At 52.1% G+C, this 26,698-nt stretch overlaps 1 protein-coding gene across 5 annotated transcripts; it reads right to left on the bottom strand.

Moving 5' to 3' along the window:
* Positions 1–94: 94 nt before the first annotated feature.
* On the bottom strand, positions 95–26,081 carry Setd1a (SET domain containing 1A, histone lysine methyltransferase). 5 transcript variants are annotated; one of them, XM_048331823.1, is made up of 19 exons: positions 25,082–26,081; positions 24,211–24,375; positions 23,931–24,026; positions 21,600–21,870; positions 18,438–18,559; positions 17,987–18,216; positions 16,607–17,504; positions 15,680–16,465; positions 15,053–15,229; positions 14,862–14,949; positions 13,968–14,125; positions 13,391–13,478; positions 10,261–10,599; positions 3,585–4,646; positions 3,070–3,242; positions 2,846–2,956; positions 2,580–2,699; positions 975–1,112; positions 95–897 (listed from the first exon to the last, which is right to left on the bottom strand). In XM_048331823.1, the coding sequence occupies exons 2-19, from the start codon at positions 24,358–24,360 to the stop codon at positions 724–726; spliced, it is 5,181 nt and encodes a 1,726-aa protein (XP_048187780.1). In that variant the 5' UTR covers positions 24,361–24,375; positions 25,082–26,081; the 3' UTR covers positions 95–723. The 5 variants fall into 5 exon arrangements, with proteins under 5 accessions (XP_048187780.1, XP_048187784.1, XP_048187781.1 ...); XM_048331827.1 differs by having other exon boundaries at positions 10,261–10,545; XM_048331824.1 differs by lacking the exon at positions 25,082–26,081 and adding an exon at positions 24,915–24,969.
* Positions 26,082–26,698: the final 617 nt, after the last annotated feature.

The raw sequence follows: 26,698 nt of genomic DNA, 5'->3' as shown, positions 1-26,698 counted from the left end.
AGGCTCCTCCTACCCACTGCCATCGTGGACCACCCATTTTCCCTCCTCCCCTCAACCCCCATTCCAGCCCCAAAGATAACGACCAAGGACTTTTGTACAATAAAGTTTAATCACAATTATAAAAATGTGGCGTTGGGTTTGCGCTATTAACATATGTACAATCCAGCCCAACAAGAAGGGCCCACCCCCCACCATCCTGGCTGGCTGAGCCGGAGCCTCCAGATTCCAGGGTGGGAGGGTAACCCACAGGGTCTGGCGGAACAGAAGATGAGGCAGGGTTCCAGGCACGGAGTCCCCAGCAAGGGGGCCACAAGGCCCCCTAGGGGGAGAACATGGCCACTGCCCCTAGAGACCCCGAAACTGGGGAGGGGTGCACGCAGGGCACAAGGGGAAGTCCCCATTAACACAAAGCATGAGAGCTGTGTAGCCCCCAAGAACAGATCTGTACAGGCCGGCACCCCAGGTTTCCACAGGAAACAGCTGCTGGCAGCTACAAAACATTTACAGCTTCTTCTCCGCAAAGAAAAAAAATGAGGGGCCTGGGAGGGTGGGCAGGGGTGATGGGGAGGAACTGAGGCTCCCTTGATGGGCCCGGGGCCCACAGCCCCCACATGTGGACATGGGGGGCATGGCAGCCCTGCGGAACCCACTAAGGCTGGGGTGCTGGGAGCTCAGGGCACCAAGGGGGAATAAATAGGGGTTTGGGCACCAGTCCTGCCCACCTCAGTTGAGGGAGCCCCGGCAGCTCTCGGTGCCGCACAGACACGGGATCTTGTTGTCCTCCAGTGGGAACTTGTAGTCATAAGTGATCTCCTCATCCACACCGATGGGCTGCTTCGAGTAAATCACGATCTTCTTCTGAGACTCGATGGTGATTACCTTGGCGTAGCAGTTGGGCTGCAGGAGGGGGGATGTGAGTGGTGGCTGCCCGTCCCACCCACGCCCTGCCCCACCCAGCCTGGTCCCCAGCGCACCGTGCAGCAGTGGTTGATGAACCTGGCCAGGTTGCCGCACTTGGTGGCATCGATGATGGTATCATGGTCCACACGGAACAGGTAGCTGCTGCCGATGCCCTCCTGCACATAGCGCTTCTCCCGCATGTCCGCCACCATCTGGGAGGGTGAGAGGCACGGCGGTCGGGAACTTCTCCACTCCACTCCCCGTGGATCAGGCCAGCCCCCCAGCCCCTGTAGAGGCTGCCAGCTCTAGAGTCCACGTGAGCATGCTGGGCCTGCAGCTGACCTCTGCCTAAGGCACTGGCAAGAGGACCCCAGAGAACATGGAGCTAGCCTCTCTTTCGAGCGCCTGCCCAGTGGCTGGAGCAGCTTTCAAGGCAACAGCAGTGCTTCAGGAACAGGGCCCTTCCTCCTAAGCAGGCCCCTCTGGGCAGCGGCCAGTCATGCATGTCAGGACCCCTGGCTTTGCGCAAGAAATAGGGCCAGGAGTGTTCTGCCTTCTCTCATGGGTGACCTCACCCCTTTTAGAGCTCCGGTTGCCAATAAGGCAGGCAACTCCTCCCAAATCTCCATCTGCAGCCAAAGGCCACCTCAGTGGAGCTGTTGGGCACCGTGCCTAGATGTGCCGGAGCCTGCAACTCACTGCCCTGAACTCTCATCATCTTGCTCCCATCTCACTGAGCCTTGTGCTCCTAGTGCCAATGGTGGCCTGAGATAGGGACTCAGCTCGTCCCTCCTTCATCCTCCAGTCAGCTCACTGGCCAGCCACCCACAGGCCAAATTCCTGTAACTTGTGCTGCATAGCCCAGGCTACCCTTACCCCAACCTGGATTGTGGCCGTGGCCCCACCCTGGTTAACCAGTGCGCCTCTCACAGCGAAGCCACTTTAACTCCCAAAGCCCTCTGTGGTGCAGCCTCCAGAGTCCTTCTCAGCACGGGTGGGTTCGTGGAGCACCCCTATCCTCCCCACCTGCCCCATGGGCCTTTGGTTTTCTGACACGCTAACTGCCTTGCTCTCCTAAAACCATACTACTGTCAGACCTTAGTATATGTGGACCCCAAATCAGGAGCACACTCTGGACCTGGGGCCTGGAAAGTCCTCATCACCCTCTAGCTCAGTCACCATCTTGGTGTGTGCTCAAGTAGCCCTTGCCAAATCTACTATCAAGTACCACTCTCTTTATCGCTATTTCTTGTCCAATGCTCCTTTACTGCCCAGTTTTTTGTTGTTGTTGCTGTTGTGTGTGTGCTGGTACTGGGGCTTGAACTTGGCCTGGGTGGGAGATGTCCTTAGGTTTTTTTCACTCAAGATCAGCTCTACCACTCAGGATTTGAGTGGCTAGTTGGACTTTTCTGCCTGGCCTGGCTTTGAACCTCCTATCTCAGCCTCTTGAGTAGCTTAAATTACAGGCATGAGCCACAGGTGCCCAAGCTTCTATTCCCACATTTTTAAAGGGGAAGTCTTGATCGTGTTTCCTACTGGAACACTAACATCTGGGTGCTGGATGCCTGTGTCCACTGCTGTAAGGACACGGGTTTCACTAAGTCCTGGAGCTGTTGAGGGTTGAATGGGACTCAGGTGAGCTAGCCTGTCTGCTGCCCTGCCACAGGATGTGGCCTCACCTGGCGAATGTTCTGGCCCACATACTCGATGACCATCTCATCAGCTGCAATGGGCTCCATGGCAAACAGACCCCACTCATGGATCCGGCTCCGGCCAAATCGGAGCTTCTTCTTCCGGAACTGGGGACAGAAGGCAGACAGGATTGCTAGAGACCTCTCGACTTGCTGCCCACCGTGAGGACCCCAGGGTAATTCCCCCTCCCTCAGGAGCGGTTCTCCTTGCCTTTTCCATGGGCGGCCTCCCATGCCCAGGTCCTGCGCCTCACCTTGAGTTGGTTGAGCTTTAGCAGATCACTGTCCATGATGGCCGAGGTGCCGATGGCACTGAGCAGCCGCCGCTGTTCAGAGCGGCGCTCAGAAAGCACACGGTTAGTCCCCTGTGAGAGGAAGGATGGGGAGGTGAGTGACGGGGGAGTGGGAGGGGGAGAGGGAGAGGGAGAGAGACAGAGACAGAGAGAGAGAATGGGTCTGGGGTGAGGGCAGGACCCACCTGAGTGTCCACGCCTTCCAGCTGCCGAGCCGAGACGGGGCACACGTCCAGGTACTTGTCCTTCTCCCTCTTGCTGATGGGGTAGTAGCCCTCGCTGCGTGCCGAGCCGGTCTGGTGCTCTCGGGGGCCATCCTGGGGCCGCCGCTTGCGCTTTGGAGTGTTCAAGTTGGTGAGTGCAGGGTGTTAAGGAAGAGAATGGTTCCTAGGGCCCACTCCTGTCTATCCACCTCAGTCCCAGCCCAAGGAGGTGCTGGTGTGGGCAGATAAGCATGCCTGATGCAAGGGGGCAGCAGGGGGGAGAGGCAGGAAGGCATGAAGAGCATGAAGCTGGCTGGGCAACCAGAGGAGACAGCTCTGGCTAGAGCTGGCACAGTGAGGAGGGAACTGAGCACAGCGCTGGGCAAGCCTGAGAAGGACAAGCCACACCCTTAGTGGGGAGCTCCCCCACCCCCCTGCCCCGGCAGCCTGTGTTTGCTTTCCTGCGGCCTTCCTGGCCACTGGAGGGCTCAGGATATTCGTGTGGTGGACCCAGTGGGTGTCGTTAAGCCAGTCGGCCCCGCTGGTCTGCTGCAGCAGCCGCTCGTAGGTGAGCCGCAGGTAGCTCATGTCTTCCAAGTCCAGGCCAGAGTTCCAAATGTCATAGAGGATGGTCATCTGCTCGAACTCACTGCGGGGCTCGAAGGACGGTGGCGGTGGTGGTGGTGGTGGGGGTGGGGGCAGTGGGGGCCGCCGGCGCCGGGTGTGGGAGCGCAGGCTACGCCGCCGCAAGGCCCCCTCTCCATCACTGCTGCTGCTGCTGCTGCTGCTCTCCGAGGACTCAGACTCGTCCTCCTCCTCCTCCTCGTCCTCCCTCTCCTCTGACTGCTGCTGCAGCTGCGGCTGCTGCTTTGGCTCCTCTGCCTCAGCCACCACCACCTCAGGGGCCTCCAGGACTTCGTCTGCTGGGGAGCTGAAGAGAGCGGCAGGGGCGGGCACGGGCTCGGGAGGCCGCGAAGCCGGCACGGCTGGGGTGGGCTTCACAGCCAGGGCGTAGTTGTGCTCCAGGAGGATGTGGCTGAGCAGGGGGCTGGAGCGCTCCGCCTCATCTGACGTCTCTGTGGCCTCCGAGTCGTCGCCAGGAGGCAAGGTGGCCAGCCCGCGGCGGGCTGGCGTCAGGGCCAGGTCGGCCAGGACGGCCAGGTCTACTTCCGTCCCGGGCTCAGCCTCTTCTTCCTCAGTGGGCCGCCCCCGGCCCCCAGCCCGGCCCCGGCCCCCTCGCGATACCTCCTCAGGCCAACTCTTGACCAGAGACGCATGGTCCAGGGGCAGGTTGCGAATGGTGCGCTCCACACCCCGGGGGACTTTGCGGGACACTGGGCCAGGAGACTTGGCTTGTGGGAGGGCCGCTGGGGGGGGCTCTGGGGCCGGCACCTCCTCTGTGGCAGAGAAGGAAACAGTTTTCCGGCGCTTTTTGGGAGGGGGCAGGAGGGGAATTGGAGAAGAGGGGCGCTCATCAGGGCGGGAGGTGGGGCCCGGGGGCCCTGCTGGGGGCTCTGGGGGAGGCAGGGGCACACTGGGAGGTGGCTCCTCTGTGGGACCTGGGGAAAAAAGCACACCGGGAAAGGGAAGGTTAGCCTGCAGACTCAACCTCATCAGACACGATCATGAGGGACAGGAGACCCGGGCTGCCACAGGCTGCACGCTCTCCCTCGGCGTCTGCCCCTCGAGCTCCTTCAACATGACTGAAAGCGGCACCTGCACACAGCCATCTGGTCGGCAGGGGCCCACTAAACCCCCACTGTGTCAGCTATGGGGACAGCTACTGGGCAAACATGCTGCTGATGTCCTCTCATAGAGCCTGTGTCTACAGGAAAGGACCACTCCGATCAAGTGTGGAGCCCAGCTGGAAGACGGTGAGGAGTGCTCCTCAAGCACCTGCACTCCATAGCTTCTGTTTTGTTTTTAAACCAAGACCAGCAGAAACAGACTCACAGGCAACTAGGCATACAGGCCAAGACCACTTTTGTCCACTGAAAATTCTGTGAAGAGCCAATTAGAAAGATTAAATGAAAATACCCACCACTTTAACCAGTAACAATATTCTCTGGGGAGTAGCGAGGTGAAAAAGACTCAATGCAAGGAGTTATTACTAAATGCCAGCTTTCTGTTTTTGCCAGTCCCGGGCCTTGGACTCAGGGCCTGAGCACTGTCCCTGGCTTCCTTTTGCTCACGGCTAGCACTCTACCACATGAGCCACAGCGCCACTTCTGGCCATTTTCTATATATGTGGTGCTGGGGAATTGAACCCAGGGCTTCATGTATACAAGGCAAGCACTCTTTGCCAGTAGGCCATATTCCCAGCCCTAAATGCCAGCTTTAAAATAGCTTATAAACTAGTCTTCTCCATCCTCCAGGACTGGGGATCTCCCCTAGTCAGGAGGGGCAGACAACGCTGCCCCAAGAGGCCAAGGTGAAAGCAGAGGTCCAAGGGACGAGTGGCAGGTTAGAGATGGGACACACAGCCTCTGAGGGGTGCTGTGGTCTCCCAGCTCACCCCCAGAAGTATGGCATTCTTCTGCTCCTCTGCCCTCTGATGCTCCGGCTCAAGGCCACCACCACTGTCCAGCCTTGCTGACTCTCCAGAAAGCTGTGCTCTCACCTTCCAGTCAGCTTTGGCAGCAGCGCAGTAACAGCCACATTCTGCATGCCCCCAACATAGGTCTAATCCACACTGTACCCCTCTCAATAACATAGCACCCTTAGAGGTGGGAGCTATACTAACCCTCCCGTACACAGAGGGAACTGAGGCACAGAGAAAAACAACCTTCCCAATGCTACACACTTGGCAAGGAGCTAAAACACCTGCATTCAGGTAGTTGGGGAGGAATTCATGCTCTTACCTGCTGCTCTGTTCTGCCCTGGACTGCTATGAACTTGGTGACTTCGCATCTGGTGCTGCCACTCACAACTAAATAGCAGCCAGTCCCAGGGCCCGGCCAGGCAGTCAGTGATCAATCAGTCCAGTCTCAACTAATACCTTCAGCTGAGCAGGCTGCTGTGTGCGAGGGTCTGGATATCACAGGAATCTCAGGCACCAGCAGCCCAAACTTGGAAGCCAGTGAGGCCCCAGGCACCCAGCCCAGGCCCTTCTAATTGCTTGCTAGCAGTCCTCTCGCTTCTTTTCTACCACGCTGGGACTGCCTCTCCCACTGTGCCATCCTTCTAACGGCAAGAATCAATTTCCCTCTGAACTCACCTTCAAATTTCCTTTCGCTCTCTTGCCTGCTCACCCCATTCACTGAGGATACAATTTGGACACCTGTCAATGAAGGAGCCAGGTGCGAATGGTTCACGCCTAGAATCCTAGCTACTTGGGAGATTGAGACCATTGGGATTGCAGTCAAAGGCCAGACTGCATAAAAATGTTCTTGAGGCCTCTTCTCAATGAAGAGCTGCTTGTGGTGATGCACACCTGTTATGCTAGCTATAACATACATAGGTGGAATGTGCCCAGGCAGGAAGTGAGACTCACTCTCAAAAATAACAAGCAGTAAGTGGAAGTGTGGCATGGTGGTGCTAAGGAGCTCCTGCTTAGCAAGCGAAAGGCCTTGAGTTCACATTCCAGTACACCCCCTACCCCCCAAAAATTGTTCTCAATGCCCTTGGATCTACAAAGGCACCAAAAGGTAACTCCCACTGCATGGGATAACTCCTTTCTTCCCAGGGCCATCACTGACAGAGCTAAGATGGTCACCTAACTCAAGCTAGCCCAATCAGAAACTTTCTGGTAATAAGAACCAAGATAGAGCCAGGTGCTGGTGACTCACCCCTGTAATCCTAGTTACTAAGGAGGCTGAGATCTGAGGATTGTGGTTTGAAGCCAGCTCAGTCAGGAAAGTCCATCAGACTGTATCGCCAATTAACTACCAGAATACCAGAAGTACAGCTGTGGCTCAGAGTGATAGAGCAATAGCCTTAAGCAAAAATGCTCAGGGACAGTGCCTAGGCCCTGAGTTTAAGCCCTATAGCCAAGAAATAAAACAAAACAAAATGAAGACAGGAGTGGGTAGATCTGCCACTTAGCTCTAAGGGCTGGGCAGTGACCCTATGCTAGAGAAGCAGAGGAAGCCCAACTGCACAAGGAGAAAATAATGCACCAGACCAGAAGCCAAGGCAAGACCTAAAGATGTCTGGTCCCTGCTTGGGTTCTCTTACCTGGCTATAAGCAGTATTTCCCTTTTTGTGTCTCTCTGTGTGTAAACCAGTCCTGGAGCTTTAACACAGGGCCTGGGTGTTGTTCTTGAGCTTTTTGGCTCAAAATTAGTGCTCTACTACTTGAGCCACAGCTCTACTTCTAGCTTTGTGCTGGTTAACTGGAGATGAGTCTCCTTGACTTTCCTGCTCAGGTTGCCTCTGAACCACGATCCTCAGATTTCAGCCTCCTGAGTGGCTAGGATTGAAGATGGGAGCACTGGCGTCTAGCCCTGTGAATCCCTTTCCATACTTAATCTGGCTAAAATGGGTTCCTGCCACTAGACACTCAGCCTTTACGTGGGTTCCTCCTACCAGAAGCCACACTTTGTCTGGAGCTAAGTGTGGGCTGTCCCCTGCTGCCCTTCTAAGCCTTTACCCAGATTCCTATCACAGGACCACCTAGCTCCTTGCTTTGTTTTCTCATTCTCTAAAGAGCAAGGGACTGTCTTCAATTTTTTTCAAAAACAAAACAAACAAAAAACCCCTCAAAAAACAGTTGTGGCCTCAAACTTGAGATCCTTCTGCCTCAGCCTCCCTAGTACTGTGATTATAGTCATGCACCTGCTTACCCTGTTTATCCTGCCCTGTCTCCAGGACCCTCCCTGGGTCTTCTCCTTTCACAGTACTTCCTCCACTCCACACCCTCATCTTCATGCCACCCTAGAGACAGCAGCTGTCCTCTCTGTAACTCCTCCCAGGCTTGGTTTCTGTAGGACTTCTGTGCTGTGAGCAGGCCCAGTTAGCTTCCCCCCTGGCTTCCCATTCCCCTCTCTATGCCAGACTGGATTCTACTGTAGCTGTCTCACATAATTGATGCTCAGGGCAAAAGCTTCAAGCACAAAAGCCCATAGCTCCCTGCTGCTTAATGCACCCATTCCTCATCACATCTAGAGGCCTAGCCTGGCCCTCCAGGAATGCTACTCCATCAAAATTCCTCCCTCGTCTGGTCTACCCTCTCTCATCTCATCCATGCTGAAAAGCTAAACCTTCTACCAACCTCACATTCTCTCCCTGCTCTCCCTTCAATCCTAGCTAGGAAACCTGAAGCACATTCCTGCATCTCACAAAGCCTCGAACACTTCATCTCTAAAAGGGTTAAGTAAGCCAGGCACCAGTGGCTCATTCCTGTCATCCTAGCTACTCAGGAGGCTAAGATTTCAGTATCATGGTTCGAAGCCCAGCCCAGGCAGGAAAAGTCCAGGAGACTCTTACCTCTAATTAACCACAAAAAATGGGAAGGAGAGCTGTGTGGCTCAAGTGATAGAATACTAACCTTGAACAGAAAAGCTCAGGGACAGCACCTAGACCCTGAGTTCAAGCCCTAGCGCGCGTGCGCGCACACACACACACCCCTGCACTCCTCTTGGTGATCAAAACTCACCATCCCTGCTCTACTTCCAATTCCTCCCTAGCCTCTTTGAGTTGCTTTGCTCGCTTGTCTAAAATGACTCACAGGTTCTAGACCCTCCTCCTCATCTGCACAGTCACTGCTACAGATATTCATCTTCTGGCCTATCCCTCGGGCTAAAATGGGCTATGAGCTAACAGTCGGTTTCTACCTGGAGGTCCTGGGGCATCTGAAATTCAACCCCAACTGAACGCAGCCATTTTCTTCTTAAGACTCAGTGCACCTTTCCTGCTGAGTAATCGAACAACTCACCATCTCCTGTGCTCATCCTACTTCTACCCCATCGTCTCCCTGTAACTACCTTGTTTGGCTCATGCATTCCTTTAAATGTTCTATGTCAATGTATCTCTTCCCTGACCACTCACAAACTTCTCCTATCGGAATGGACTTTCTGAAATGCAGATGTGGCCAGGCCCCTCTCTCCTTCCTGTTCCATAGGAATGCAAGACTACACTGGTGACCTTTTCAGTGCCCTGTGGCCTTCCAGTCCTTCTGCTGTGTTATTCTGGAGGTGCTCCACTTCATCCTGCAGGGTCTGGCCTAGATCAGCAGGCACCACCCCTAGATCTCCCTGTGGCCACTGCCCACCCTGGACAGTCACTTAAGTCCTGCCCACCTGTCCATCTTCCAAAAGCTCTCCCTGCATCACTCTGGCCCCTCTCTAAGTCCTATCTGCACCGCACCTTTCCAAATCACAAATGTGATTGCTGCTTCTTGAAGGGCTTTCTACTGCTCTCAAGATAAGAGACCAGACTCATTCTAGTAAGCCTCCATTCTGCATGGCATGATCCATGCCCTCATCCAGCTGCAGTCACGCACCACTTCTCGCTCTCAATTCCCCAACCTAGCTCTTTTCTACATCTTTCTACTTGCTAGTCCCTGGTCTTATGGCCTTTGTAGCTGCTCAACTTTTCTTCTGTTTCTGCCTAGAATTCAGCGCAACTATGCTTCAGCAGGAAGCGGTTCCTAGTTCCAGATCATATGGGTTCTGAATGCCCCATATTTTTCCTTATCATGGTTTGCTATCATAGACTTGCTTACACACTTATTATTTACTTGGCACATCATTCCCTATGGACCATAGCTTTCTGATGGGAAAAAACAGCACCTCCCAGACACCTTACCCTATCAACAAATATCCTAATATTTATTGTCTGTCTGGACAGATAGTTCCCAGAGCAAGAGTATCTGTGTGAATGTGCTATAAAATAACAGCAAAACATCCAAACTCACACAGGAAAGCAAAGACAGAACTGAGTAAGTTCTGGATTAATGTTGGTATTTGCCAACATATTACATTACATAGTGAGAAAAGCTACCAGGAGGAATTTATTAAGTTGGGAATTTTCTCTTTAATGGTTTCAGGAGGAGACCCTCTTGTTTTACTCTGATAGTAGCTAAATCTCTCATTGAGGGTTAGGCAATGTCTCCAAGAGGAACATGCCATTTTCTTTCTGAGTTTCTCCAACAAAGTCACATGCCCTTGTAAACAACTACTGAGTGTAGGTTCCACTGTCCTCTCAGGCATACACACACATCAAGTTGCCTACCTGTAGGCCTTGCTGGAGATGCCTCCCGCTCAGGGAGAGGCGTGACAGGAGAGCCTGTAGTCCTCTCTGGCTCGGGCTGCTCCACTGGCACTGGGAGGGATGCTGGGGCTTCCTTGGAAGGCGGTGAGGCCGAGGGAACCGTTGTTGGCTGTTCTTCTTCCTCTTCTTCAGAGGAGGACTCAGATGATGAAGAGGATGACGAAGACGAGGTGGAGGAAGATGAGGAGGATGTGGAGCCAGATGAGCTGCTGCTCTCCGAGTCTGATGTGCTACCATTTTCACCATCTGAGTCGGCATACAGAGAACATTTGGAGGACGAATCGCTTTCCTCGTCCTCGCCTGGAAATCCAGAAGGGACAATCAGGCGAGGTGAGAAAACCTTCACTTGGTCAAGCTGTAGGGTCATTCTCTGACTCAGTACTCAGGATATTAGGTTCTAAGCCAGGTGCTGCAAGTTCAAGATGTCAAGGAAAAGAATAAGCAAACCTCTGCCCACAGGTGCCAATCAGCAGTATTCTGGGTTGGGAAGTTAGAGGGAGATCCCTGGATTCCGAATGGAGGAGTGAATGAGTCAGGGAAGGCCTCTTTAAGGAGACATTGACATCAAGAAGGATGGGAGGCCTGCCATGTGAAAAGCCAAAGGCAAGAAGAGACAGAGAGAGACCTAGAGACTGGCATCAAGATGGGACAACAGATTCTCTGAGAAAGGATCCTGGGGTCAAAAGGGAAGCTTAAGCAACAGCCAGGATAGTGGTACATGCCTGCAATCCTGACACTCAGCTCATCTGAAGCATGGCTCAACTGGTAGTTGCTAGCTTTCTAGAAAGCATGAAGCCCTGAGTTCAAACTCCATTACTCCATAAAAAGAAATCTGAACTGGGCACTCACTGGTGGCTCATGCCTGTAATCCTAACTACACAGGAGGCTGAGATCTGAGGGTCACAGTTTAAAGCCAGTCCACTAAACTACTAAAAAAGTTGGAAGCAGACATGTGACTTAAGTGGTAGAGTGCTAGTTTTGAACACAAAAGCTCAGGGACACACCTAGAGTTTAAGCCCCAGACCATCATACACATACACACACAAGCAAAAAAGATTAGGAGTGTGGCTTATTGGTGGAGTGCTTGCCTAGCATGCACGAGGCCCTGGATTTGAGTCCTCAGTGCTACATAAACAAAATAATTTTTTTTTAAAGTGGAGACGTGGCTCAGTATGGTAGAACACTATCTTGAGTGCCCAGGCCTTGAGTTCAAGCCCCACGACTGATAAAATTAAAAAAAATTAAATACAGTAATCTGAGAACTCCACAGTCTTTAAGGAACATAAGATAAAGTAAAACAGAATAGATGGTGGTAGTGGCTGGCAAAGGCTCTGGAGAACGGTGAGATGGAAGTGCACAGGTTAAGCAAGAGCTGAATTATTGATCATCTTGTAGTAAACAGGGAACCAGGCAAAGAGAGTAAAGAATGTCTGCAAATGTTTGGAAAGACAACTCTATCAGTAGTTTGGAAAAATGTATTAGAATGAAGGCAGAAGGATAGAGACAAAAATCAGGAAAGATTACAAGAATCCAAATGAAAAAAGGAAGGACAGCAAGAGCAAAGGAAACAAATGCAAGAAGCACCCAAAGAGGATAGGTAGGGTACAGTCACATTAGCAGGAACCCAGCCTCTGCATAAGTGAGGGCCTCTCAGATCATTCTTGGTGCCATCCAGGCCCTTAGGTGCACACTGTGCCTATCATATAGGAAAGAGTGACTCTTTCAGCTGGGTGCTGGTGGCTCATACCTGTAATCCTAGCTACACAGCAGGCTGAGACCTGAAGATCACAGTTCAAAGCCAGTCCAGGCATGATGTTCTTATCTCCAGTTAACCCACCAAAAGCCAGAAGTGGAGCCGTGGCTCAAAGTGGTAGAGCACTAGCCTTGAGTGAAAGAGCTCAGGTACATGAGCTGGGAATATGGCCTACTGGTAAAGTGCTCGCTTCATGTACATGAAGGCCTGGGCTCAATTCCTCCCCACCACATATATAGAAAAAGCCCGAATTGGGCGCTGTGGCTCAAGAGGTAGAGTGCTAGCCTTGAGCAAAAAGAAGCCAGGGACAGTGCTCAGGCCCTGAGTCTAAGCCCCAGGACTGCCCCACCCCCCAAGAGCTCAGGTACAGTGCTTGGGACCTGAGTTCAAGCCCAATGACCGACCAAAAACTAAAAAGTGACTCTTGCCGCAGGTTTGCCACACTATCACTCTACCACATTACTCTATTTCATTGTCTTCAAGCCCAACAGGATTTATTCGCTTGTTTTCAAGTCTCCATCTCCCTTCCAACAAGCCCTCAAAAACGAGCCATTTGGGGCTGGGAATATGGCCTAGTGGTAGAGTGCTTGCCTTGCATACATGAAGAAGCCCTGGGTTCGATTCCTCAGCACCACATATATAGGAAATGGCCAGAAGTGGTGCTGTGGCTCAAGTGGCAGAGTGCTAGCCTTTAGCAAAAAGAAGCCAGGGACAGTGCTTAGGCCCTGAGTTCCAGCCCCAGGACTGGCCAAAAATAAATAAATAATAAGTAAATGAAATAAATACACACACATACATAAATAAAAATTAAAAGAAAATAAAAAACGAGCCATTTGTCTCGGTTACTATTGTGCCCTAATTAGCTAAAACAGCACCTGCACTGAAGAGGGCCATAATATCTATTTCTAAATGAGTTAGTGGAAAGAAGTCTAAACCATATACGCAAACCAAGATGTGACGAATCCACAGGTCATACACTGGATGAGTGTTTGGGTGACCGGAGCGATTAGGAAGGCACAGTATGGTGGCTAAGCTTTAAAGGAAGAACAGTGAGCAAAGGCAGGAAGGTCCAGTCTAGTAATACCAAAGGGTAGAAAGATAAAACAGACCCTTCTCATCTTTGAGACTTGGTGAAATATGAAGACTTCGCTGCACTATTTGAAAGTAAGAGACATTTCACAAGAGGGAACATTGTGAGCACTACAGCAAAAGCTTCTAAGGGGCCAAGGGTTACTTTCTAGTCCAGACAGGAGTTATATGGGTATGGGAAAGTACAGGTCAGGTGACCAGAATCCCTTCCTACCCAAGCAAGAACTCTCTCCAGCTATCTGCACTCACCATCTGATGCATCTGCCTCCTTCTTTGTGGTGTCCATAGCTTCTTCTCCTTCTTCATCTTCATCATCTTCCTCATCCTCCTCCTCATCCTTAAGGAAAAGAACAAATGGGGACTAATGGAGAAGGAACAGCTGAACTGATTGATCACTGGAGGCTCACACCTATAATGTAACACCTAGCTACTTGGGGAGGCTGAGATCTGATGTTCAAGGTTTGAAGCCAGCTTGGGTTAAAAAAAAAAGTCTGTAAGACCCTTTATTTCCAATTAGCTAGCAAAAAATTAGAAGTGGAGGTGTGTCTCAAATGGTAGAGCACCAGCCTTGAACAAAAAAAGTCAAGTAAGGGTGCAAGGTCCTGAGTTTAAGTCTAAGTACTGGCACAAAAAAAAAAAGGGGGTGGGGTGGGGATAGCTGTGCCATGAGAGACATAGCTGTCTCAGCTCCAACGAGAAACGAAGCCGACTATGGGAGGAGGGACTAAGGATCAAGTTTCTGCTTAGCAAGTGCTAGGTTCAAACCCTAGTACCAAACAAAACAAAAATAAAGCAAACTTCTGGGATGGCATGACTGGCCTCTCACCTTCTCAGAGGAAGACTCCTGGGATGCCTCCTCCCCCTCACTGTCCAGAGCAAAGGACTTCCGGTGCTTGCCTTGGCTTTTGCCTCGCTCTTCATCTCGCTTTGGGGGCTTGGTTGCTGGACGCCCCGACTCTCCGGCTTCCTTCTCTCGTTCAGGGTCTAGAACAAGTATGGGGAGTAAGGCAGTCAGGGAAATTAGCCTCAACCATCAATTTGGTCCTACCCTAAGGAGCTTTACCTATGCTTCTGCCCACCTAACACCCTAACAGGCCAAGCTACAGGCAGCTTAAGTGAAGCTTAGGACAGAAACACAAAACTTTATGTTTACCTAACATCTCTTAACATTTTAGACACATCCTACCCATTTTGTCTTTCATCCTTTTCTAGGTCAGGTACACAAGAGGGAACCAACTTGTCACACCTGACCCAAGAAGAAGAGAACTAAAGCCAATGGGCCACTAGGCAGTCGATGTGATCCAGTAAGTTTCAAGTCACAGAGGCTGTCAAGCAACAGCTGAGACTTGGGTAACCAGGAAGAGAAGCTGCAGGAGTGTGTAGTTGTAGATGGTACATGTGGGTAATGACTTATTTAATCTCCAAGTTCTATGACTCCAAATATGGAAGTTCTTGTTCCTATTTTGTAAGTAGAAAAATCAAGATACAAGACAACTAAAATCAGCAGTAAGAACCACAACTAAAATCCGGGGAGAACCCCATCTCATGGCTCTAACAACTCTTAGGACCACTTTATTTTCCTTTTAATCTGGTACCAACCAAACTCTCCATTTGTACCTTGCCCTCACAACACCCTCATCCCTTTTGTCCCTCTCTGCCTCTTGCTTTTCTATCACAATTACGCAGTCCAGTCCTTTCTCTTGCCTTGTCTCCCACTTACCATCTTCATCTTCTTCAGCTGGAGTGGAGGGCCGGGGCCTCTTTTCCTCACTGGCTTCGGAAATTTCCGATGGCTCTTTCCTCTTTACCTGGAGGATGGAGAAGATTGGGCCCATCTCAAACTCAGTTCCCACTATCACAACTCCAAGGAAAGCCTCCCCCTCCCCTTAATAGAAGTATAGTTCTGGGTACCTTGAATGAAGGCAGCCGCAGGGCGCCTCGCAGACCTGACCCAAAGGCGAAGGCTTCGATGCCTGTGGTACCCCCGCTCTTGGCCCAGTCTACCAGGGAGAGCATGCCTGGCTCTTTGAGCTTCGTCTTCTCCTTATCCTCCTCCTTGGCTTGCTGCTTAGCTGCATTCTGGAATGGCTGCAGGCAGCACGGGGACTGAGTCCAGGACCCAGCCACACAGAAATCCCTCCACTAGCCCCTCCACTGGCCACTGTCATCCTCTACCAGGTCTTTATGGGAAGATTTTCAGGTCTGTTCATTTAGAGCTTTGACTACAGGATACAGCAATCACTTTTCTCACTTCAAAGATGGCCAAAGTAAAGGTAAGCCCAGGAATGCCTAAGGGCCATGTCTATGGAAAGAAAACAACGGAGCCGGGACAAAGCTCTCCCTCTCAGTACTGTGCTTGTCTTCACTGTTGCTTGGCCCAACTTCCCTTGCCCAGCTAGTATGTCCCTAACTATCCATAGCCTCACTCTTCATTTGCCTTGATCTCTTGCATAGTGAACTGTGCGACCTGGAGAGGCCTAAGGTAGACCTCATCCAGCCACGCCCTGGTCTCCAGCTCCAGACAGCAGCCCTCCTCACCTTGGCCTTCTCCTCCTTGCTCTCCCACCACTGGTCAAAGGCTCCAAAGGCCACATTCTCCACCATCTTGCGGTTGAGGTCTCGCTGCATGATGCTCTTCATCTCTTGGACTAGAGTGGCCAACACGCGGCCCACCGTGCCCGCTGATGGTAGGGCTTTGCCCTCTGCCAGCTCTGCTTCCTCCCTGGGAGGCAGCCGGGCCTCTTCTCCCAAGACTGAGGAAGAGGGCAGGGGCTCGGCTGCCATGGGCAACGGCAGGTGGTAGGCCTCTCGTGAGTATGCGCTGCGGCCTTCCTGACCTTGTGTATAAAGAGCGTAGGGCAAACCATAGGCAGCCTCTTGCGGGGGTGGGAAAGGGAGGAAGGCCTCCCCAAAGGCCCCACCCGGAGGCCCGGCTGAGGCAGCAGTCAATCCCTTGCCCTGTCGCAGCTGGTGGAGTCTCGTTAACATCTGGGTCTGCATCTGGAAGGACATGGGCATCCCTCCCCACTGAGCCCCGAGTCGATCCATAAGTTCCAGGGAGTTCACAAAGTCATAGATATGAGGTGGCGGAGGAGGAGGTGGGGGGTATTCAGGGGGTGGTGGCCCATCAGGGCGGGGTGGGAGGAGGTAGGCAGGTTGGTGAGGAGAATAACCAAGGGGAAGGGAAGGCAGGTAGGGAGGAGGAGGTGGTGGTGGAGGGGGCGGAGGGGGCGGCTGCTGGGGGGGTGTTGGGGCTGGAGGGGGTGAGCCACCCCTGTCATCATCAGAGATCTCCATGTCCTCTCCAGAAGAGCAAGGAGAAGCCTGTAAGGGTGGAGAGAAGCACAGAAAGCTGTGTTCCCTGGGCTCATCTCCAGAGTATTTTCCTGTCTAGTTCCCTTCCCTTCCTCTAGGTCCACCCTGCCTCCTAGACCCCAAGCCCCTCTTGGAGCTGACCCAACTCACCTGGCTCTGTCCATTGGCCTTGGGAGATTCTCGAGCTGCCCCTGGTTCCCCACTCCCTGTAGGAGCCACGTCCTCAAAACTAGCTGGGGCTGGAGGGGGTGTGCAGGGCCCATGACTCGACCCTGCAGGCACCTCACTCCCTGAGTCTCTCGCACCAGGGCCTGCAGTGCTGTTCTCTTCCTCCTCCTCCGTGTCAGAGGCCAGGAAAGAAAATTTGGAGCGCTGCTCCTTGAGCAGCATTTCGATGCGAGAGTCCAGGCTGCTGTGCTGTGCGAAGGGCACGCTCTCATTGGTGGTCTCTGGGGCTGGGGAGCCTGAGCGAGCAGGCGAGGCCGGGCGGGGGGAGGTCCCAGCTTCTTCTCTCTCAGGGCTGGTCCCCCCGCCACCACTGCCACCGCCACCGCCACCTCCTCCACCAGGTTCTGGAGGTTCTGGGGGTGGGGCCTCCGAGGCAGGAGGCCGGTAGTCTTGGTCAGCGGGCCGACTGGGCTCAGGGGGCAAGTAGGAGGTGTATGAAGGCGGAAAGCGCTCTGCTGTATTTTCGGCAAAGGGGGCACCAGAGGGCTCCTCTCGAGTTGCTCGACGAGGTGGGTAAGATGCATGGCGCTGATAGCGATTCCAGCTTTCGTAATAGGCTGGGTAGTTGGAGTCAGAAGCACGAAACTGAGAAGATGTAGAAGAGGATGATGACGATGAAGATGAGGACAATGAGGATGAAGAGGAGGAGGAGGCAGAGGAGGAGGAAGAGGAAGAGGAGGAAGCAGCAGTGGCTGTGGTGGTGGCTGAGATGGCTGTGGAGGCAGTCGTGGGAACTGAAGATGTAGAGAAATGGCGGCGAGAAAAGGAATCTTGGTAGCTGTTCTCTGACCGCCGGGGCTTGAAGGAGGTTGAAGTGGTGCTGGAGAAGAAATGCAAGAGAGAGCTGGGCTTGGTTCTAGCTAACCACACCTGACCGTCCCCGTGTTCATGCCCATACGGGCTCTTCCCTACCCCCGAAGCACTACGTGGCCATGCCTGGCTATGCTCTCTGCAGACAGCAGTTTGTTTGCTAAACTGAGACTTGGTAAAGCGATTTCAGACTCTGGGACTCTTCCCTGTGGCAGCTGGCTGCTGCCAGAATTTATTTGTTTTGTTTTTGTTGCCAGTCCTGGGGCGTGGACTCGGGGCCTGAGCACTGTCCCTGGCTTCTTTTTGCTCAAGGCTAGCACTCTACCACTTGAACCACAGTTCCACTTCCGGCTTTTTTCTATACATGAGGTGCTGAAGAATCGAACCCAGGGCTTCATGTATACGAGGCGAGCACTCTACCACTAGGCCATATTCCCAGCCCCTGCTGCCAGAATTTGAAGGCCAGGCGGCCCCCTGGTGCATGTGCTATACCTGCTAGAGTAGGCGGAGTCCTGAGAGTAAGGGGTGCTGCCCCGAGATGTGTAGGGAGTTCCTTGGGAGGACTGAGGGGTGAACTGGCCAAAAGAGGATGGGGTGTCTTGTCGGCTACTGGAAAAGCTTGTGTCCTGGGAGCAGGGGGTGCCATTGCCAGGAGTGCCCACCACAGTGGTGCCTGCTGGGTAGGTAGCTGTGTCAGAAGAGGAACGGCGGCGGGACTCAGTCTGGAGGAACAAGGAGAAAGGAAAAGAGATCAGGAACCATTTAAAAACTTGCTTTGCCACAAACCAATCATCCTAGTTCTGACTTGTGAAAGCATATGGCATTTACCTCAACAGTTCCTTTACCTAACACTGAAGTCTAGAACTTCTCAAAACAGGTCCTAGTCCTGGTAATTAGGCAGGCTATTTAAGTGGCCAACGCTGTGGCAGCCACAGCTTCTCACCGTCTCAGTGGCTGCACCAGAGCCCTGGAACTTCTCGCTCAGGGCCTTGCCTCCAGTCGGTACAGTCTGAGGGGTGTAGGAGCCATTGACAATCAGTTCATAGTACTTCATTCGTTGCTGTCCTATAGGGAGGAAAATGAAAAGAAGCTGAAAACAACTCCTTCCCTTACGTAGCTGTCTGTTCTCCCCTCAGACCTCATGTTTCTTAGAGTTGTGGGTTTGGGATTTCAGTTCTCCTACTTTATTTTTAGGAAATTTTTTCTTATCTCTTACCACTTAATGACTACAAAAAATACTTCTTCTGACATTTTATAGTATACTTGTAACATTCCTGCATATGCTAGTATACTGAATGACCAATAGAAGAGAAGAAAAAAAAAAATCCGTGCCCCTATTTTACAAGCCTAACAAAAAGTGACTAGCTGGGCACCAGTGGCTCCCTTATAATCCTAGCTACTGAGGAGACTGAGATCTGAGGACTGTGGTTTGAAGACACCCTGGACAGGGAAGTCCATGAAACTCATCTCCAATTAAGCGCCAAAAAGCCAAAAGTAGAGTCATGGATCAAATGGTAGAGCACCAGCACTGAGCAGAAAAAGCTAAAGGGCATTGCCTAGGCCCTGAGTTCAAGTCCCATTATCAGCACACACACACTGATCAACACAGTCATAAAACTCATCAGTTAGAAGGGGTAGATAAAGGGGCTGGGGATATAGCCTAGTGGCAAGAGTGCCTGCCTTGGATACACGAGGCCCTAGGTTCGATTCCCCAGCACCACATATACAGAAAACGGCCAGAAGCGGCGCTGTGGCTCAAGTGGCAGAGTGCTAGCCTTGAGCGGGAAGAAGCCAGGGACAGTGCTCAGGCCCTGAGTTCAAGGCCCAGGACTGGCCAAAAAAAAAAAAAAAGAAGGGGTAGATAAAGGAGATAGAGAGGGTAATGTTGATTACATACATTGTACACACCAGCGAAAAAGTCCAATAAAACCCCCTCTATATAACTTATGTACGCTAATAAAAAAAAATCTAGGGGGCTGGGAATATGGCCCAGTGGTAAAGTGCTCACCTCATATACATGAAGCCCTGGGTTCGATTCCTCAGCACCACATATATAGAAAAAAGCCAGAAGTGGCGCTGTGGCTCAAGTGGTAGAGTGCTAGCCTTGAGCAAAAAAAGCCAGACAGTGCTCAGGCCATGAGTCCACGCACCAGGACTGGCAACAACAACAAAAAAATCTGGGGCTGGGACTGCGGCCTACTGGTAGAGCAGTTGCCTCATACATGAAGCCCTGGGTTTGATTCCTCAGTACCACATTTATAGAAAAAGCCAGAAGTGGCACTGTGGCTCAAGTGGCAGAATGCTAACCTTGAGCAAAAAGAAGCCAGGGACAGTGCTTAGGCCCTGAGTTCAAGCCCCGGGACTGGCAAACAAAAAAAGAAAGAAAAGAAAAAATCTGATTGGTATGAAGAATTTAAACCCAGGTTTATCTAATGCTAAGCACCTCCCACCCTAGGTCCTTCACCCTAAAAATGAAAGGCTACAGAAGAGCAGCCTCAAGACAATCTAGCCCACATTGAATTTTATATAATTTGCACAATAGTTTTTTTTTTTTAAATCCTGGGAAGATTTAATAGGTGTTTTTTTTTAAACAAAGTTTTTGGCTTTTCTTTTGAAATTCAAACTTGGGCATCGGTCTTCCTTCCCTCTTGCAAGCTGGCTAGTGCCAAACAGCTGCCCCCTTCAGAGGGCGCTACAACCCCTGCAGTTTGGCATAGAGCCTACTTTTTCCTATTGCTCCTTTTTTTTGTGCTGAAGTGGGGCCATACAGAAGTTTGAAATGGGGTCTTATTAAAGCCATGCTTCCAGCTTCCCTACTGTTCCTTCGGAGCAAATGCAGGACTGTTTCATTTGCTTGTTCTTTTCAGTAGTGCTAGAGAGCAAATCCAGTGCCTTGCATGATAGGTATGCAATCACTACTATGCCTCCAGTCCCCAGCTTATCTAAAACTTCACAAAAGCAGGGCACCTGTGGCTCACACCTGTAATCCTAGCTACTCTGGAGGTTGAGATCTGAGGAGCGCAGTTCAAAGCCAACCCAGCAAGAAAATCTGTGAGGCTCTTATCTTCAATAAACTACTCAGAAAAATCTGGAAGTAGAGCTGTGGCTCAAGTGGTAGAGCATTGGCCCTGAGTTCAAGTAAAGTAGCCAGGTACTGGTGGCTCACACTCGTAATCCTGGCTACTCAGGATGCTGCGATCTGAGGATCATGATTTGAAGCCAGCCTAGGCAGAGAAGTCCCTAAGAGTTTTTTTGTTTTTTTGCTTGTTTTGTTTTTTGCCAGTCCTGGGGCTTGAACTCAGGGCCTGAGCACTGTCCCTGGCTTCTTTTTCACTCAAGGGTAGCACTCTGCCACTTGAGGCACAGTGCCACTTCTGGCTTTTTCTATATATGTGGCAGGGCTTTATGTATACGAAGCAAGCACTCTACCACTAGGCCATATTCCCAGCCCCCCCCCCAAGACTTTTATCTCCAATTAACCATCTAAAAGTTGGAAGTAATCAATCAGTACCTTCAGTGGTAAGGCAAGTGGTAGAGCCTCGACCAGAAATGCTCGAAGATAGCGCCCAGGCCCTGAGTTCAAGCCTCAGGACCAAAAAAAAAAAAAGGAAAAATCTAACCCTGACACCACCACTCCCTTTTTTTTTTTTTTGCCAGTTCTAGGGCTTGAACTCAGGGCCTGGGCACTGTCCCTGAGCCTCTCTGTACTCAAGGCTAGCGCTCTACCACTTGAGCCACAGCACCATTTCCAATTTTTTTCTACTTAAGTGGCATTTAGGAATCAAACCCAGGCTTCATGCACGCTAGGCAAGCACTCTACCACTAAGACACATTCCTAGTCCCCCCATTATTTTTTTAGAAATTGGCATCCAGATTTATTTACTATACTTCATGTGATTTTAGATACAATCACATACTTAACATCATATATGTACCAGAATTGCTCAAGTTTTTGAAATATTCTAAGTTTCAAGACACACCCTGCCCCTCGAGTTTCCGACAAGGACTCATGACCCTGATCACCTGCCTGACCCATGGAGGCACACTTGCCTCCATGTCTGGTCCCTGAAGACCAATGCTGGGCAGCAGACAGGAAAACCCTCACCTTTGATGTCAAGCTGGGCATGGATGATGTTGCCCATGACAGAGGTAAGGTGGAGATTTTTGACCGTTTCCTTGGCACCCCGAGTGCTGGTGAAGAGCACTCGGGCCAGGCCCAGGTGCTTCCGAGTACGGGGGTGAAGAAGGATCTCCACCTCTTCCACCTCGCCATACTTTCGACACATATCCTTCAGGAAGGTTTCCCGCACGTTGTCATTCAGTCTGGCGAAAGTCACTTCCTTCAATGGGATCTGTCCGATATAGAACTCATCCAGCTGTGGAGAGGACAGGAATTGGTCTGGGGTCTCTATACTGACCCTTTGCCCTTTGGAAAATTTTAGCAATATCCATGAAGTCAAGAGAGAGGTCTGGGAGATTGCAGAGCAAGAGAGGGGGTCACAAGGGTTTGACCTTTCTCTCTTGGAATCCTTCTCACCAGAGTGGCACAAACCAGGCACAGAAATGCACAAATGGAAGAATAATTACAAGGAGAAGGAAGTAGCTGTAGAGAAACAATCCACTAGATCACCTTCTGACTGCCATGGGCTAAGCACTAGAAATATAAAGAAGGAACAAAGATTCCCACTGACAAAAGGAGATATACAGACACAGACGCAGTGTAATATGGTGCCAAGAGAAGTATAGAGAAGGAACCAAAAGAAGGACACCTTTGTACACAGGAGAAGCAGGGAAGGATTCACAGAGATGGTATCATTCTGGCTTTGTTTGCTTTGCTACACCAAAACAGGGACTTTTAGGACATGGAAGTACACAGTTTGGCACTTTTAAAAAATCCAAGTGTAGGCACCAGTGGCTCATGCCTGTAATCAGAGCTACTCAGGAGTCTGAGATCTGAAGATCACTATTCAAAGCCAGCCAGGCAGCAAAGTCCTTGACACTATTACCTCCAATTAATCTTCAAAATAGCCAGAAGTGGAACGTTGGCTCAAGTGGTGGCAGTGGTACTTGTTTTTGAGGTTCTTTTTGTTGGGGGGGGGGCAAAGAGGGAGGCAGAGGAAGGGTGAGTAAATGCAACCATACTATTCAGTATATACTATGTAGAAAGTAAACTATTTTGTGGGCAGGGATGTGAGGGGGTAACTGGAGGAAAGCAAAGGAAGGGATGATACTGTCCCAAAAAAACCCACAAAACAAAACTATACTCATTACCTGCCTTAAGAAATGGTAACCTCTCTGTATAATACCTTAATAACATGTAAAAGCTTATGAACAGCATCCTGGCCCTGAGTTCAAGCTCCAAGACCAGCCTACACACACACACACACATACACACACACACAGTGTATGGTGTGAAGGTAACATAGGGATGTGGTGTCAAGGTAGAAGATAAGGTTTGGCCATATCAATAACCACTTGCACAATGCCCCAAAACACACACTGAGCAATGATAGTAAAATAACAATAAAACCAGACACAAATGACTACAGAATAGAGCATAAAATACAAGTGGGAGAACTAGATAAAATAAGTAGAAAGCTCTGCATTGATAAATGAAAAAGGAAAATTTAAGATAAAAAGGATGACTCCCTGGTTTCTGGCCTTGGTAGCTAGGTAGTTGGTGCTGCCCTTTGTCAGTAAAGGGAAAAAGGAGAGGAGAGTAGTACTAAGGGGATAAGAGTAAATTGTATTAAGTTTCTTGAGTCTAAGATGTGTATGGGATCTCCAGGCAGAGCTGTTTGCCTCTACCAGGCATATAAGCTGGAGTTCAAGACTGACATTGGTTGATAAGATATTTGAAAGTCATCAATATCTGGGCTGATATGAAAGAGATTGTCCAAAGAAAGTATAAGCAGTTAAAATTTAAAAACTCATAGCCCCACAAACGACTCAGAAAAGAAGAACCCAAAGAATAACTGAAGGAAACTAAGAACCACCAATTTTCAAGGCTCAGTCCAAGGTCTGATGAGTAGCCTGCTTAGATCGGAAGTGGGAATGCTCTTAGGAAACAAGATGGAGTGTATGACCAGACAAAAAGTGAGGAACAGAGGACTCCTGGAAGGCAGTGCTCTGTCACTCCCCTACCTGGGGATGAACTAGGATGTCCCACTGCCATGCCACGTACTGTCACAAAAGACACAGTAGGAGAAATGGCAGAAGTCAAGACTTTTGCTGCCAAGGAAACATTTGGGACACCACTGCTATACATGAGTACCTCCTGTCTAAAACCTCTCAGTGCCACAGTCTCAGAAATGGTTAGATCTGGCTGTCAGTCTGTCACTGGAGCACTCATCTCATCAGGCTTTGTGAAGACTAAAGTGCCAACATCCTCTATCCCTCCAAGGGCCACCGAGACAAGAGACTAGCAGACACTTACCTTGAACTTAGGGACTGGGAGGGAAAAGTCTCTGTTTTTGGACCTGACATGGCAACGAGGGTCTTGGAGGTCTTCGACTGGTATATACTTAGAGTCCTAGCAAGGAAAGCAGGAAGAGTAAAGATGGCTCAGGATGAAACCAAGTGTCTGGGCCCTAAGCTTTCTGCCCTCCCCATGCAACAGAGCTGGGTTCCCTCCCTGGTTTCTGAGAAGGATGGCACGGGTAAGGTAGCTGCAGGCCGGGGAAAGAAGAGGGGCGCAGGAGAGGCCAGGCACTCACGTTGACGCTGAAGTGGACGCCGTCATAGCGGTACACCTTTTGAGAAGGCCTGCGCAGGGCAGGGTCCAAGGCAGGATCCACGATGAGCTTGTAGTTCCGCCACTGGAAGCTCGGGGCTTTCTGCCCATCTCCCCCACCTTCCTGATCCATCTCTGCTCATTTACACTGAGAGGAAAAGAGGGGTACGCAAAGGGGGTCCAGGACCCTGCCGGACTCCGCTGTCCTCCCCTCATTGGCTGACCCAGGTTTCCAGGTCCTCTCATCACCCCCGTGTCCACGCCTCACCGTGGCCCGCCCCCCCATTCTGCCCCAGGCACCCGGCCTCCCCATGGCGCCCCATCCTCGCCCCACCTCCGGCCCCTGCGCTCGGGGGTCCCCGCTCGTGCCCCTCACCTTCCCGCTCTCCCCGCGCGGCCTCGGCGCAGACCCCTCCCCCGCCTCGGAGGCCCCGCCCCCTCCCGCCTCCTCACCGGCCAGCGGCCCGGGCCGAGCCCGGCTCTCGCTCCCGGCCCCGCGCACTGACTCGCAGCCCAAGATGGGACGCCTCTCCGGGGCGTTGGAAACACCGCGAGACCGATCCCGAACCCCGGCTTCGGCCCGAGTCCGCGCGGGGGGCGGGGGACGCGCGCCGCTGCCCTCTCCTCCCGCCCGGGCGCGTTCTGCGCCCCGCGGCCTCCGCGCACGCGCGCCGCGACCCCACTCACCCGCTCGCGAAGAGCGGCTCCCCTCCCCCACCCCGCGCGGCACCTCAGCGGCGCGAGGCGGCGGCGGCGGCGGCGGTGGCAGCGCGACACCCGGCCCCGCAGCGGTGGCGGCGGCGGCGCCCCCCCACCACCACCTCCCCGGCGCGCGCACCAAACACCACCGCCACCTGCACGAGGCCCAGCGGGCGCGGCGTCCGCATTCGCACTTTCGCCACGGGTGCCCCCGGGAGATCTGCGAAGCCGAGGGTAGTGGCCTTGCCGTGGCCAGCGCCCTATAAGGCTCAAGAGGTTCGGCCCAGGGATTCTGGAGACCGGCCGCATTCCCCGGAGAGTGGGCTTCACCGCTACTATCCAGCTGCTCCTCTCTTGGGCTCCCGGCGAATCGGCGGCGACGAAAGCAGCGACTCGTCCCCGAGGGAAGGGGGCGGAGCGCGGGGAGGTGGCCAGCAGCGCTGGGGATGCTCAAGCGGTGCTTTGGACAGACGCAGATTCGCGAGGCGGGCGGGGCCAGCCCCTTTGCGCTTCTTTCCTGCCTCTTCCTTGTGCAGACAGAAGTCGAGGAGACTGCAGATTCGCCGCCAGCTCGGCTTCAGAGGTGAAGGAAATCATGCCCAGGCAGCCCAGCCCTGTTGGCAGAGTCGGCTACTTTTTTTCCCCCCCCCGAATCTTTCCGGCTAGCACAGCTCAAGGGACAGTCCACTTCCGACCTAGGGGAAAATGGCTACAATGCAAAAGTCCTCTCCGAATCCCTATGAGGATGTTCAAACCAAGGAAAGGGACCCAGACCAGCCTGAGGAGCCGACCTAGCGAATCTGCGGATCCCGCCGTGGGCGGGGCCAAAGCAGCGCGGCGGAGGGGCGGGGCCTGGGCGTGCGGGGCGATGACGTCACGCCGGCGCTTCCTGTTGGACCCACCAAAACCAAGCGGGGCGGGGAGGGGCGCCCGGAGGTGAAAAAAATGCCACCGGGAGTGGTGACTCAGGCAGTTTGCCTGGCCGTGCTGGCCACGTCGGGAGGCGTCCAGCCCATCGGACAGGTGGAGAGACGAGACGCCTGAGGAAGGGGCAGCGTGTTCCCAAGCCCAGTCCACCACCAGTGGTTGTTAGGTAGTCTCGAGTCCCCCAAGTGTGAAAAATAAAGATCCTAAGGCAGGCGGCCCGTGGCTCATGCCAGTAATCCTAGCTACTCAGGAGGTTGAGATCCGAAGATCACGGTTCGAAGCCAGCCTGAGTCAGTGAGGACTCCTTCATAAGCTGGAAATGGTGCTGTGGCTCAAGGAGTAGAGCTCTAACCTTGAGCAAAAAAACAAAAAACACTCAGGGACAGCAATCAGGCCCTGACTTCAAGCCCCCAGGCACCATAAGATGAAATTATAAATGGATATCCTTAGGAATCCAAGCATCCTCACACAAGCTTTTAATTTGGGATCCTAGAGTTGAGATGACCCTAAAGCTGAGTACTTTTTCCACCTTCTTTTCTTCCTCTTTCTCCTTTTTCTTCCTCCTCCTCCCCCCCCCCCCCCATTCTCCTCTTCCTCTTCTTCTTTGGCTTGTACTCAGGGCCTTTCACTTTTGATTGGCTTTTTGCTCATAGCTGGTACTCTACCAGTTGAGCTACACCTCCACTTCTGGACTTGCTGCTTAAGTAGAGATCAGAGACTCACTGATTTGTCCACCAGGGCTAGCTTTGAATTTGAGTCATCCAATCTCAGCCTGAGTAGCTGAGATTATGGACATGAGCCATGGGAGCAAAGCTCTGAGTATCCTTATATCTGGTTTAGACCCA

Source organism: Perognathus longimembris, chromosome 23 (assembly GCF_023159225.1).
Source record: "Perognathus longimembris pacificus isolate PPM17 chromosome 23, ASM2315922v1, whole genome shotgun sequence".
NCBI lineage: Eukaryota > Metazoa > Chordata > Mammalia > Rodentia > Heteromyidae > Perognathus > Perognathus longimembris.
This window is presented reverse-complemented; position numbering and strand designations above follow the sequence as displayed.

Coding starts and splice junctions, on each gene's coding strand:
- Setd1a (XM_048331823.1), bottom strand. CDS start 24,360: ATGGATCAGGAAGGTGGGGGAGATGGGCAGAAAGCCCCGAGCTTCCAG. Junction 18,560..21,599: donor TGCCCAGCTTGACATCAAAG/GTGAGGGTTTTC, acceptor TCCTCCCTATAG/GACAGCAACGAATGAAGTAC. Junction 898..974: donor TCATCAACCACTGCTGCACG/GTGCGCTGGGGA, acceptor CCCCTCCTGCAG/CCCAACTGCTACGCCAAGGT.